At 37.8% G+C, this 14,700-nt stretch overlaps 2 protein-coding genes across 6 annotated transcripts in view; one reads left to right on the top strand and one right to left on the bottom strand.

Moving 5' to 3' along the window:
- Positions 1–11,459, top strand: part of LOC117230500 (dopamine receptor 2) — an 82,306-nt gene extending 70,847 nt beyond the window's left edge. For 2 of the 3 annotated variants that reach the window (XM_033488047.1, XM_033488048.1), the window contains one exon: positions 8,495–9,901. In XM_033488047.1, coding sequence (XP_033343938.1) covers positions 8,495–8,605 — 111 coding nt within the window. In that variant the 3' untranslated portion in view covers positions 8,606–9,901. Of the gene's footprint in view, positions 1–859; positions 1,156–8,494 lie in introns of all 3 variants that reach the window. The other variant, XR_004492798.1, reaches the window with a different exon arrangement.
- A 305-nt stretch (positions 11,460–11,764) lies between these two features.
- Positions 11,765–14,032, bottom strand: LOC117230501 (solute carrier family 25 member 44). Of its 3 annotated transcripts, XM_033488051.1 has the most exons (6): positions 13,771–14,032; positions 13,452–13,560; positions 13,058–13,370; positions 12,693–12,997; positions 12,438–12,624; positions 12,046–12,365 (listed from the first exon to the last, which is right to left on the bottom strand). In XM_033488051.1, the coding sequence occupies exons 3-6, from the start codon at positions 13,230–13,232 to the stop codon at positions 12,046–12,048; spliced, it is 987 nt and encodes a 328-aa protein (XP_033343942.1). In that variant the 5' UTR covers positions 13,233–13,370; positions 13,452–13,560; positions 13,771–14,032. The 3 variants fall into 3 exon arrangements, with proteins under 3 accessions (XP_033343940.1, XP_033343942.1, XP_033343941.1); XM_033488049.1 differs by lacking the exon at positions 13,452–13,560 and having other exon boundaries at positions 11,765–12,365; XM_033488050.1 differs by lacking the exon at positions 13,771–14,032 and having other exon boundaries at positions 13,452–13,679.
- Between the last annotated feature and the right edge of the window lie 668 nt (positions 14,033–14,700).

The following is a 14,700-nucleotide window of genomic DNA, read 5'->3' as shown; positions in this document are numbered from 1 at the left end:
CCGAATATAAATGCGTTTCGAACTGTCAAGGGAAATATCGAAGGCTCGCTGGCCGAGTCCGATGCGTAGGAAAAAATGCGAATACAAGATGAAAATGATGAAGTTGTTCGATACTATCGTCGAAACATATTGGTTCTCTTTACTTCACGAAACTTCATCCATCCCCACGACGCATCGTGTTCACAGTCTGCGGGCGGAACTTTTCTTGTTTATTAAGTGGAAAAAGTTGCAAGTAGTCAGACGGCGCAGAAAGGAAAGGAAAAATGCCGATGCTCGTTCACGTGACACGTAAACGTAATTTTCATCAGTTAAATTTACTGTTTGCGTTCGATTTCCATATAATATCATGCCGCATTTCGTGTGGCGCTTCCGCTGGTACGGTTGAACAAATATGTAGTTTGCGCGAGTTCAAGTCGTGATATCAGGTCGAAAACTTCCAAGCTTCGAAGCCACTTCGATTAGGTATACGCAACAATGTTCTATTCCTGATATAATTCCTTTACTAGTTACTTCGTGTACACCCGTTTCCTGACTAGTGGTTTCCTCGAAAGCCGTTCGTGAAAACTTTATCTACATCGTTTACCTTTATATCGCGTTAGACGAATCTCGAATTCACAGAAAACCTATTAATCGTGCCTCTCTCCTACGTAAATATGCACCGTTTATTCGAAACAAAGGGTCTGCGTATATTGAGTTACAACAGCCTAGGATTTTAGATCGACTATAACTTCGTCGACTCTGATCGATTAACCCTGTTCAATGTATAGCGCAGAACGAGTATGCTACTGAGGCAAGGAGAAGGCTGCAAGATGAAAGGGTACGGATGGACACGGAGTCGAGTGTATTAATGTTTTTTCAGAGATTCGCATCGGGAAGGTACTACTCCGCTTATTCGCTCCACCACGTGCGAAGCAGCCGAGAGAGTTCGTGCGAGCAAACCTACATTTAACGATGGGATATCGCCGCGGTGTGGATTGTCGTCAATTGTTGGACACCTCCTCGAAACCTTTCTAGCTTCCTCCTTGTCCTTCCATTCGTTACCATCGAAGCATCGTCCTCCCTGAGACAAATCCTAACCCAGTAATCGCCCGGAGACACTTGGTACAGAGATTATCGACGAAGGACTCTGTCACCATCCCATATAACATAGTCTCGGTATGTTGATTAGTGAATGGATTTATCGATCACTGACACGCACACACACACACACATACATCACATCTGCTACACGTATACGAGCACTTGCACCAGTAGCACCGTATACGACGACAGTGCACGTGTTTGGTATGCTTAGGTAGCACCTCCAATCTATGTACGTTTCGAGACATCTGTGCACCCCCGATTACGATTATCCCGAGTAGAAAGACATCTCACAAAGTTTTACCCCTTTTCCTCGGAAGATTCATGCCATACATTTGAACAATTTTTGGCGAGAGAGTCGAAAAGCGCAACTGGCACGAGGACATTGATAAAAATTACAGGGACATTATTTAGAGTTTTTGTGCTTCGAGCGGAAATTGTGATACGATGAAAAAATAAAAACGCAAAAAAAAAAAAGATGCGGAGAGAAAATAGGAGAAATATCACATTGCTCGCAAGGGAATAACATCTGGCTAGTGAACAATGATGAAGCGGCGTTCCTGCAATCGATGCAACGAATATCGCGCAACTTCTCTGCCACAAAAATACGCGTACATAAATTTTCTATGCGCGGAACATGCTTGGCCGCGGACGAAAGAAAGTCCAAATGGCCGACAATTAATGCGACCCTCTGAAAGGACTGGCGCACCCTTCGCGCATGACGCGATTCATTTAATTTATCATCCAATTTGCAGCAAGCGTATTACTGTTCGCTGGCAGACAACGCGTAACAATTCGAAATCAATCACCTAATTCGCTTCAAGTCTCGCGATCGCAGCCGTTCATTTATCAATGCAGCTAAATTAAATTACCCGCACGATGTAATGTAATCGATCTGCCCGAAGTAATAGAGTAAGGACCGTCTCCTCCTGGCTTGGAATTTGCCGTAGGATCGAACGTTTTTTCCATGATGGATCGAAAAGAAAATTCCGAGCTGGATGCGGCGCACATGTTCGATTAACGTGCAATTGCGTTACAGCGTGTAATCGGATCAAATGAAATGCTCGTATCATACTACACCGAGAAATAAATAGCATTAACAAGAATTAGAATTGCCATTTTCGAATAAATCCAGTGATTTTAGTAATTCACCGACGAAAACTCAACGGATATATGCTGAAACCTTCATTCAATGAAAATATATAGATAAACGTAATAGAATATAAACAAAATAAGCCAGGAAAGCAAACAAATGAAAATATGTATAAATAAACGATAAAACTGCAACAGCCTGCACGATCGATGGTATCCTCGATCTGAATAAGAAGCGTACGGAATATTTTAAAAAATCGTTTTTATATTTTTTGATGAATTTTACCACGCGCCAGCTACTATAATGAAAACGATCAGTTCCTTCAAGCTGAGCCAATACATTACACTTGCAAACCACTTTGAAACTCGAACGCATCTATTCGCCGCATTAATCCTGTTTTCTGGGTGCAATCACGATCGCGTTTACGATTCATCTGCGCTACTTCATTTTGCGAGCGAACGTTCCCAGAGCTTCAAGCCACCCTTGTGAAATTCGCCCTTATCTTATTTCGTTAGACGCGGAGCACCAGCTTGCATACACCCATTCTCTCTCTCGAGATTTTACATACCTCCATAAAACGTCGACGAAACGCGGCACCGCGTGTTCCTGCGACTCGTCCAACTTTCCAGTTGGGAAACTTACAGCTGCAGGTTGACCCTGTATTAGCTGCTGAGAACAAAAGTCGCAAGTCGAGTTTCACTTCTTTCTATTGTATTAGAATCAATAATCACCAAAAACATACATAAACACAACAGCTTTCTAACATCTCTCGACTGTTTTACGTCCTCTTTAATCGCCCTGAGCACTTCGTTATAAACGTAATAGAGAGAGAGAGAGAGAGAGAGAGAGCTAAAAAGATGACTAGTCAAAGAAATGCGGATCTGATTGGTTATTTCCGGTAGATTCGACACAATCGCAAAGATAATCATGATTATTGGCCGAAAATATCACGTGTACGAATAAAACAATATGTACAGCAACGCGCGACGATAAGCAATAGAGACCAGTGAGTACCCTAGTCGTCTTTCCAGCTTTGTCTCCATTAGTTTATCGCTTCTTGCGCAATATCTCAATTTAAATAATTATCATTACTCCAATCACTTGAAATACGCATTACGATTACCGTCGATAGTAAGTGACAGTACGTGACGAAGTAAGCGACGTGCTGAAGAGGTTAAACTACTTTCAGAGAGGAACACGATCTAAACGAACGAGTTAATCCTGCTGACTAGTTTCCGAAAACATCGAAACCGATAGCCATCTAGTTCGGTTTAACCGCGAGATTGGCGCATCTCGGGTCAGTGAATTAGCTCAATTCCCTGGGAAACTTTACAATATGTCAGGCAAACGTGACACGGCTGTGCCGTTTCTCATGAACGAGGGTTCAAGGAATGTATAACGGTACGAACTGCGAATGTCGGCATGAAAGTCCCGAAAAGCAAGGGGACATGAATTACGAGCAGTGTCTGTCGCCGGAAGAGATATAAATGTCGGAAACGGGCGGAGCTGTCCATCCCTTGCCGGCCCACTCCATAACCCTCGAGATCGCCATTTTCCAAATAACAATTTAGAAAAAGAATAATAAATCACCGAGGCGATCTACGGATCCTCATCAATCGCTCGACGCCCGATTGCCCTGGACATCTTGTTCAACGTCGACTTTACGGCCTGTCGTATTTTCGCGTCGATATCTTTCCTCTCGCGATTTTTATTGCCATCCCGGAGAGGAAAAAAGGAAACGAGGCGTCGCTACTGGGATTATCGCCGTCGGCCAGCAAAGTTCGCTCGAAGGAACTTGCGACACAGAACATGGCAATTTAACGGAAACGAAAAATAGAATAACGCTTTGCTAGATTTTCAGGTAGAAAAGGGGTGATTTATTCCAATAGCCAAAAGGAGGTTTATCGTGTTTAACGTTGGTCAGTCACGGTGTCTACGCTGTGATACAATATAAATATATATACATATTTCTAGCGGAATTCACGATTGTAAATCGCTCGCGCGTATGTCCGGTTACGCTTATACATATACATATGTATATTGTATATAGTAACATTAGTATTTGAACACTTTGCCCTAGGAATCTCTTATGTCCATATCGTGTTATAGGAAATGTAAAATTACATTATCACTGTGATGTGGCATGAGTGTCGCGATTATATTGATCTTTGAAATTAATTTGAAAATTAGTCAAAGTTGTACTGTATATTAGTCAAAGTGTAAATGTCTATCGTAATATAAATTCAACGATGGCTAGGAAACCACGACTTGAAATCATTTCACGCGAACTCAATAGAAATAGAAAATCGAGAAAAGTTTAAATCTCTCGTTCAGAATTAGACGGGCCTAGCCTGGCTACTCGTAACTACTCCAACTACCACTGCTACTCTAATTAACGTGTCACGAAATTCTTCGACATCGATGTATTTGTCCCTCTCCTTTTCCCATCGATTGAACCTCGACGAATCATATTTCGGTCATGTTGCTTCGATTGGCTAATTAAAACACATGTTTGTCGCATTTTAATTACGTTTCCCCATTATTCACGATGAATTTTTCCCGTAACGCGTGTCGTAACGGGCGTCGGAATACGAGTAGAATTATCGAGGCCAGGACGTTTGACTTTAATTAAATTCCTTTATTGTACCGGTTTAAATATCGACTTGCATACTTTTTCGAAAACTCTTGGTCAAACGTTTCGTGCTTCGACGTTCTCGTGCTTGAATCATCGATCCGTCTGCCGTTAATTAACTAATTTCCCTGAGACCGACACGATAGAGAAATAAAGACAAGATATGTACAATGACGAGATAGAACTCGGAGAGCTCCTCGCGAGCTGATGTAGGCACGAAACGCGCTTTTAATCGAATTGCATTGTCCGGAAATAAGCACGAAGTCAACGACGACAACTTGGCTCGGTCGAGATTCGACGCGGCATTGTAATCACGAAAATGAACCGTCGAGAGGCGGCGAAAATTCGTGACGTTGCGTTTTGTACGATTTAACACCTACAGGTCAGGTTTTTGATTGTCTCCCTCTCGCTTTCGACTATAAATTCAATCACGCGATATCTCGATTTCTATTCGTGTGCGCGAAAGGGAAATGGACAGGAACATGTAACACCGTTAGCACACCATTTGAAAAAGCTTTTTTTTATACATTCCCAGCTCGTGTTCATATTTGTAAATTTTTCTCCTTTTTTCCGTGTTACTATCCCTTCAAAATGAAAGAACAATCACAACAAACCCTGAGATTCGATATTCGTTGACTAAACGATTTAATAAACCAATTGCCGTCCATACGCCTTCCTCAAGTTCAGTAACACGATCGATCGTGACCAACGTAAAAAGACGCACAAAAACGTCGAGCTTTACTACTAGTTATACCGATAAAATACGTTAACAGAGGAAAGTATCGCGAAAAAAAAAAACACAGAAACGATCCCGCGACCGATTGTAACCAGATCTGGGTGGAAGTTGACCTAGATACTTTTAGTTTCGTTAAATCGCCAGGGGATGAAAGACGGAACTATAAAACCCAGAGAAAAAGCTGAGAAGAAACAGGAAACCGATCCGGTCAATCCTCCGGAGATTTCAAGGTTTGATAAGATAAACGAGGAAACTTTTGCGTTGACACGCTAGTCACCCCTCGAGATCAAACGAATGAAACATCATTGCGAAGATGAATTTCTTGTGTCGCGCTGAGATTCCAATTATCCTCTCTTCGGTAGACAACTGCCAGCTCGACTGTTCTCAAGAAACAGAATCTAAAGGCAACAGTGCACCTCGTAAAATGAGTAAAATGAGTGCACCTCAAAGAAACTACTAACAAGTCATGGGGATCTTCAAATTCTTATAAATCTTCCTCAAGATCTTCAAATTCACACAAATTTTTCTCAAGATTTATAAATTCATACAAATTTCCCTCAAAATCTTCAAGATCAAGGCACTATAACTAGAGAACACGATATTACATGTGAAGATAACAGAATGAAAACATAATATGTACATCTTTGTTGATTTTGATTAAGATTTTGATGGTTGACATTTTTGAAGAGGACGGAAAAATATATGGTTACCTCTAAACCCAGGAAAGACAATTTTGATAACGTGTGATTGATTGAGAGCATAATGGATTTTAAAACTCGCTTTATAAATAGTAGAAAAAGAAAAGTGAATAGAAAACGTGACTTATCGTGTTTTTCATACAATAAACTCAAGCGGATAACAAATTGGACTTAAAGACAAGTATGAACGTTTTGAGTATTTGTACATCAGGTATAATTCAATCAAAAAGTTGATTTTTTTATTATATTTTCAATTCTACGAGAGAAGAACGTTTCTCTTTTCGCTGTCAAATTCTTAGTCCCTGCTATAACTGGGATGATCAAATGTGTTAAATTTAGACTGAAAAAAGGAATTTTTTTTTATTTATTTACAAGCAGGTTAAATAACTCACTTGTTGAATTACTCCGAAACTTTTGTTCTTCTATCAAAAGATGCCAATATGTGTATTTTTACATTTTTTACATTATGCAATGACTAGTCGTAAAAACGTCCTACAAATATTGGAATAATGAATATATTCCGATATTATTAATACAACAAATGTTCCAATAATCTGAAATACATTTGGTAAATCCGATATTTCTGCTGTGTCATGAATAAAATCTGTTTTATAGCAGCAAACACTCATAACGTTCGTTTTTCATTGTTCTTACTAAATGTCGCAATTACAAACAATTCATTATATCTGTCCTATGTCGTTCATTGCAACTAGCGCATGCAACATTTTTGTATCATCAAAAGGAAATATCGAGTGGCGACGAATTTATTACACAGCCATGAATTTAGCCAAGAGTTTAATACCCATGAACAATAGTGTATATAAGCGAGGCGTAAAAGCTAACTGAATTTGTGGAAAATTGAGCGATTAATTCACTTAAAGACACCCCTATTGGGACAAAACCAGCGGTAAATTCAGCGCAATGTTTCATCCGCGAAATCTGCCTGCTAGTCGATACGGTATTTGCGGTGACAATTTTTCCATGGCCCACCGCTTCGGCTCGGGTATTGAGTTATTTGGTTTATGGGCACCAGAGCCATCGAAAATCGTTTCATTGTCATGTGCTGCTCTATCGAACCGCCTATTCGCGATTCATCCGGACTCTCTCCTCTCCGGATTCGACGCAAAGGCGCGACTACATTGAGCGTGAGCGTGAACCGGAAACCTTTCTCCGTTGATCCGTTGTGACCTTTAAAAAAGAAACGAAGGCTGCTACATCCTCCGTGGAAATCTATCGATTCGACGACGATCGCGAGTTTCTCTTCGAGATTAAAACAGAACTCTGTCCTGAAGCACCGAGCGACAAAAGAATAATCTGTTTTAAGAAGAACGATTCTTTTCGAATATCAAAGAGAAACTTGGCAGTGATAAATACGTTCTGTAGATAACGTTTCGTTCTTACGAGAATTGGATGCATTCCAAGAGGAAAAGTGAAGAGGAAAACGATCGATGCGTAAAAGCTGAGAAAGGTGGAAGTTCGAGTTTCATAAAAATACCGGATAAAGTTGTTCTCAACGCTCTTTTCAGCAAACAACGAGAAGAAAATTCGATCTGCCCTTTTTCCAGCATAGGAAACCAACACTTTTCTAATTCCAACGTAAAGGAAAGGCCATCTATGATACGGAGCATATATAAAAACCGATGAAGAGATAGAGCGTATAACTGGCCGATAAAACAAACACAACGGATTACGGAAAGCAGGCAATGCGGGCTTGTATGCATCAATAGCGTTCGCGAGTTACACGAACGATGCAAGATAATTCGTCCTAATGCACGAGAAGCATTAACCGGCACATTCGTTGCGCCATTGTTCGATTTCATTTTTTACTCTCTTCTAGAGTCCATTTTCCCCTGTTTCCTCCAACTGAAACATCCAAGCGACGGAAACGCGCATCCGAAACCGATTGACCTACATCCTCCTTTCCTAAACCAGCTAATTTACAAGCTCTGTGTGGTATAAACAATATTCTCCATGATTTCTATGTAAGTCTCGTAGGTACTCTCAACCACTACAAACATACTTTACGGGCTAGCGTAATGTAAAGATCGGATTTAAAGGGAGAGGAAGTGGATATTTCCCAGGCTTTAGAGGGCAGAGAAAATACGGCACCTTTTCTAATCTAACACCGGATTAAGGCTAACTCGATCACGATCCAATTCTACCTCTCAATTGTACATACGCGCACCGAGCACACGGTGAACGTATCTCTCAGCAACGACATATATTTTTTGAGAATATAATTGTTCTGATTACAGTACGTTTCCGGAGCGAATACCAGCGGCGAGGCGAGCCGCGTCAGCTACAGTAGCGTTAGTCAAAGCAGCGATGGTGGTGCTGGAACTATACTACCCAGCGGCGGGATGTGACGACACACGGGGGCCCGGTCTGGGCCTCGACGAGAACGCGCCATCCGTTTCCGGGACACGTGATTGTAGGTTCGCTTATGGATAGATTTTTTCGTCATTTTGTCTCGGAAGTACTCGTTTCAAAAGTAGAATCGAGCCAAGAGACGAGGAAAACCAAGACGACCGTTCACCGGCCCCCGTGTGTGCTTCCGATAGAACAAACCGTGGATCTCGTCGTGGATAAGGATATAAGGATAAGCGACGTGTTTCCGTTCCTCCTTATCGTCGAGCTTCATCGGTGACGAAATGTGGACCACGAAGAAGCGTGACGCGCGACCCGCAACAATTTCCTGTATAGAAAAAGCAACAGTAATCTCGCGTTTTGTACCTCCGGCGAAAGATCTGGTGAAAATTGAATTGCGGGGAAGGACAGTACCGTATATCGAGTCAGATGGCTCGTTACCGTTTTTACGTTCGGATACCTTCGATACTTTGTAGCCTTTTAACGAACCTCCGTACACGGAATCGTAAATCGAGCAGCGGCGATGCGCCGTTGGTTACACGGCGAGTTTAGCGTATCTTTCCTCGATTCCTCGATTCCTCCATCTCAATGCACCAAGCAAATCGTATACCGTTTTCTTTCGATACAATTAAATCCGTTACCGTTCCCTGGAGATCGTGAGCCGAATTTCGAGATAGAAAATACACGATAATACACTTTGTTCCTGTGTGCGTTGCGCGTTTAGAAGACTGACGATTGAACGTTTGGAAACGTTTAACGTAATATGAGATTGATATACTTTGAATTTCCAGGGACCGGCGATCTCTCGTGTCGGTGCATTGACAGGCGACTGTATGAACGAAAAGTATGCACAAAGTTAAAATAACGGGGAACGAATATTACCGCTCGAAGCTGCCTGTCGATCAACAAAGAGAAAACAAAGGGAACACGTGAAAAAAATAGAATACTTGCGAAAAATTAACAGCGTTCCCTCGGAAAAAAATTGTATTCACCTGCGAAAATTCAATATGCGCGTATCTACTGTACCGCTCTTCCAGTAACGTTGATCGCTAAATACACATACTCGAATGGATTCGGTGTGGTAACCACTGTCTAGATTGAACGAAAGTTAATTTAAAGTTTCCTCGACCGACACAAGACTGGCAAAATCGAAAAGTATTTTCCTCGAATTGACGAACAGGATTCTGCGAAACTAAACTGATACCAAGGCCAATGTAACTTAATCGATGAATAAAATAACAAAGTTATAGTCTGGTTAATGTTTTAAAAAAGCACGATTTCAAATTCACAAACGTTGATCGCCAATTTCAAAAAGTAAAAATAAATAGTTTGATTCGGTTGGAGATTAATTGATCGAATTAAGCTCTGTATACATATTGTTAATTTAAATACTCCGAAGTCGTTTCCTCCATTCATAAAATCTATTCAACGTAATACATCGTATCGGACAATCTTTATTCGATAGATAGATACCTCTACTTTCACTGGCGGATATTTTTGCAGAGCGATTATTTATTTTACAAAGATTATCTTAACATAGGCATTTGTTGTTGTACATAAAACGATTATCGTGCAATTGTAAATATTAGAACATTGTGACATCAACTTATGTGAAACGTATATAATGTATGAGAAACTGTAACAATGCGTGTATCGGTAGGAATATATACAAACGTTTTCTCGGGTAAAAAATATATTCAATATTAATTCAATAATCCTATCTCACTAAAGAAAAAAAAAAAGAAATTACGAAGAAAATCAGATCGAACATTCGCTATTCATGAAAAGTTATGTCATCTGCTTGTTTTAGCTGTGACATATTAACTCTTTGCATGTAAAACTAAAAATCTGAATATTGTACGATACAATAGAAGAAAGAAAAGATTAAAAAGGTGTTAATGTTAAAATAAACAAATGTTTTACCTCGGATTTCAAACCAACGAAAACTAGTCTAGTCTTGTACCATCCAATAGTGATTATGCTGTTTTCTTGTAAATCCATCAAGTTCCGTTTTCGAAGCAACATTTTATATTATACTTATTTTCATTTATAAACTTTCAAAATCACGGTATAAGAACGTCTGCTAACATAATCCCTTTCATTTTAGAAAATTCGTTCGCACGAAGAAAATAGCGCGTAATTGGTTGGCGTCTTAACAAGTCTAGTCATTGTACATACTGTACTGTAAGTTCGTTGAAGCTCGAAAATTTAATAAAAAAGAAAAAGATGGAACAAATAATCAGAAAAGAAAATCGTAAATCCCGCTCTAAAAGTGTTTTTCACAGCCTTGAATAGAGGGCGCTTTGTATATATTAGAAATTTGAGCGTCAAATTCAAACGCTATTCGTAACTTTCTACTTGTAAAACTCACGTCATTGATTCAAGCATATACATATTCTTGCTGTGTTAAAAATGCATGAAATAATAGCAAATTCTTAATTAATCCGTAATACTTTCGTTGGAAAACACTGTTTTCACAAAGTATTTCTATATGTACACGCAACTTTTGTTATTCAGAAACTGGATACTACGTTAAATAGTACATTATAAAAACTTGCATTTCACAAACTATTACCAAATCATCATACATATAAGCATGAACGAAGAGATTGAACGAATGTGAATGCGTATGCATTACGCATTATATTGTATAGACTAAGAATTCCCTGGCCTGTACACATAATATAGAGAATGTGATGAATCGTCGTCATATTTAATTTTTAAGAGATAGATAACGTGCATACTCGAAAAGTATCAGTTCATATACAAGAGTCACATTATCAAGACCACTTAAGTACCTTCGAAAAAAATGTGTCTATCAATATGCTGTCCTTTATAATAAAATGGAAATGAGAAAGATATTATTCTCTTTTTACCTATCCTTTATCATGAATTAATAAAATAAATGATGAACAACAGGACACACGTACAATTCGACGTATCTAACAAATTTATTTATTTCACATATTTAATTTTATGTTATAGAAACATACTCTCTTTATATTTTATCACAACAATGTCTGACACTTACTAAACTACAAAATTCATACGTTGTATGATGTATGAAAAAAAAAAAATAATACAAAATACATTCCTATTCTTTTAAAGATGTTGGGAAGCTCTGGATGATATATAAACACTAGGAAAGATATTGCAAATACGATTAACACGTAATTATATTCTCGTTAAAATTTATAATTACTTTTATTATTTAAAATAAACATTTCGTCGTGTTTTCATCATACCTATTAACCACGATTGCAATTACATTGCATTAAAATGTACTATTATGAATATAGTTTATAAATCGCTAAGATCATTAATGATCTTGTTCTTTTCTCTTTGGTGCGTATCTCAGTTGCTTTTGCTTAAAATACAGCAGAATTTGTCGAAAAATGCATGACAAGAAAACAACTATTACAAGTTTTAAAGAATAAATTCACCATCTAATGTAACCTTTGTACTCTTCAATTATGCTGAATCTTTTAATAGTTTCATATCCTAGAATTATTGAAAAACTAAAACAAGCAGACTGTACAAGGCGCGCGGAAAGTCCCTTTGTGAACATTTGCAATCTTTCTTCCATCCATAAAACTTTGAATGTATTAAACATACTATCTAATCTTTGTACTTGTAACCTTGCCCGTACGATATCTAAAGGATTTGTAATAATTGTTGTGGTAAATCCTCCTAATGTACCAGCAAGAGCTTGAATAAACAAGTGAGAGACCCACTCTGGGAACAATTTTATAAGCTCATCTATCGACAAAAATGAAAAAGTTATTATCTAAATTCAATTTATTTTTCATGCTATCATTTTAAAGCAATTACCCTGGTATGATGTATATAAGCCCCACCAAAGAGCACTATTGGGAACATAAGCGCACAATGATGCAACATATCCTCTATAAAAACCTCTATAGCCATCTCTCCGATAAATTAACCTGATAATATCTGTCGAAATTTGAGTCCGGGATTTTCCTGGCTCAAGAATTAAACCCAATGGATTTATACCCATCTGTAAATGACATGTGAAAGATAAAAAATAAAATAAATGAATATTCATATTTTTATCCTCGCATTTACCTGATCTATATATCTTCCATGTTTATTATAATTGATCCCCAGAACCATTAAGTGCTGACTTAGAACATCAAAGGGAACTACTATTGTCTGTCCTACCAAACTAGCAGCTCCACCAGCAATTAGTGCTTTTACTCGTGAGTCTATATTACTTATAACATTGTTCTGTCCAAGTATATGACGCATTCCTTCGTAAGTAGATACATAAAATACACCAGATACAGTTTGTATAGAACTTATCCAAAATCCTCTATACAGACCACCTATACCTTCTACCTTGTAAATCTTTCTGCAAGCATCTAGCATTCCTGGAAGATGTTGATATTTAATACTTTATCATTTTAATTAAATTGTATTTAAAAATTTACCATTGTACATGTTGTTATGTTTCTGAACTTGTAAGCGGGTTTTAATTACTGTTAAGGGATATAGACAGCAACGCACAGAAAATGATGAGAGCATGCTCAATGGGAAAAATTTGGTCTTATCCATCATTTCCCATTCGATGGTACGTATGAAATGTGGCGTTTCTACTGCAGACATCTTGTAATTTTATGACACTATTAAATCCACTATAATTATAACACTTATGCAGTAAGGATTGTGGGTTCCTCTGTTTAATTTGATGCTGCATATCTCATTGATATTTTTTGGGAATTAATACCCAAATCATTTACAAAACTGATAAGAGAAAAATGTTTATGTAAGTATATTTTTTCTACTTTATGCTTTTAAAATTATTTAGCACTACAAAAAAATAACCTTCCAAGGAACTTTGTCACACGAGGTAGTAATAGAACAAACGCACTTCAAATTTGTCAGAGCTGTTTCATATACTATCATCTATTTATCATATATCCAATTTGTCATACTATATAGAGAACAGAGATAATTCATTTAAATAAAGTCTCTAGTTAATTTTATAATGAACTACAACCACAATGCAACGATAACATTATAAATATATTTGAATAAGAACTTCACTACCATAGTCACAACTCAAAAGTCATTGCCAACAAAAATAAATATAAAAATTATCAATCGACGATGGTTTAGAAAGTCATACACTGTTATAACTTACAGAGATGCAATACTTGATATAATAATGGAACTCCTCCAGTGGTCATAACATCATTAATAGCTATATTACAATAGAAATAACAATCTTCCACAGTATCATGAATTTATCCTAACCAAATACATTCTTATATTATGCAATGCGTAGAACTATTTTAGTTCCAATCAGTAGCTTATAATCATTGGTTTAAGTAAAAAGTTAAACGCATGAGATAAAGAAGTGTTTATGAAAATCTGATAGTCTGATCTAAATTTTCTTATGATTCATGATTCTACGCATGTGTAAAAATATTCGCATAGCAAGTAGCGGAATCCATGAGTGAACTTGTGAAACATTATCGTACCAAGATCAAAAGACACCGGGAGATGCCGCTCGTGGTATCTTTAAATCGCAACATTGACTAAAATACATATGTAGAGGTTTATTAAAGCAAAAGATAGATTCGACATTATGCAAATATATGTACTACATATCATGTAGACTTCGCGTCTCACTTTCTGAGATACGTACCCGAATTTGCTACAACAAACATAAAAATTATATTCAACTCAATCATCGAACGCAATGGAACCAGTAACTAGAAAAGCTCTTCATTGATTAAACGTATAAGCTCAAGAGAGCACCTAATGAATTCTTTAGTAACTCATTAAAGAAAATTACATTAGCTATAGTTGGAATTAAAAATAAATTTTACCATAAAATGACGAAGAATATACAGGCAGCCACATGGAAGACTATCATCCAAAAACAGGAATCTGCTTCCACAGTCCAGTGGAAAAAAATTGAGCATGATATAGACGCAACACTACTTCAAAAAACGCGATCGTTCATCAGCGCAACTCTACTTAGAAAAGCAATTAAAACAATCGCGATAGACAATCGCAACACTAATTCTTAAATCAAAAATTAAATTAATATGTATACATATATGAA

Source organism: Bombus vosnesenskii, unplaced genomic scaffold, assembly GCF_011952255.1.
Source record: "Bombus vosnesenskii isolate JDL3184/JDL3185 unplaced genomic scaffold, Bvos_JDL3184-5_v1.1 scf7180000013267, whole genome shotgun sequence".
Classification (NCBI taxonomy): domain Eukaryota; kingdom Metazoa; phylum Arthropoda; class Insecta; order Hymenoptera; family Apidae; genus Bombus; species Bombus vosnesenskii.
The sequence above is the reverse complement of the archived record's forward strand: the minus strand, read 5'-3'. Positions and strand labels throughout refer to the sequence as shown.

Excerpts from the sequence above, each read along its gene's own strand:
- LOC117230501 (XM_033488049.1), bottom strand. The coding sequence starts at position 13,232 with ATGTCTGCAGTAGAAACGCCACATTTCATACGTACCATCGAATGGGAA. Across the intron at positions 12,998-13,057 it reads ACATAACAACATGTACAATG|GAATGCTAGATGCTTGCAGA; the intron begins GTAAATTTTTAA and ends AACATCTTCCAG. Across the intron at positions 12,625-12,692 it reads ATGGAAGATATATAGATCAG|ATGGGTATAAATCCATTGGG; the intron begins GTAAATGCGAGG and ends TGTCATTTACAG.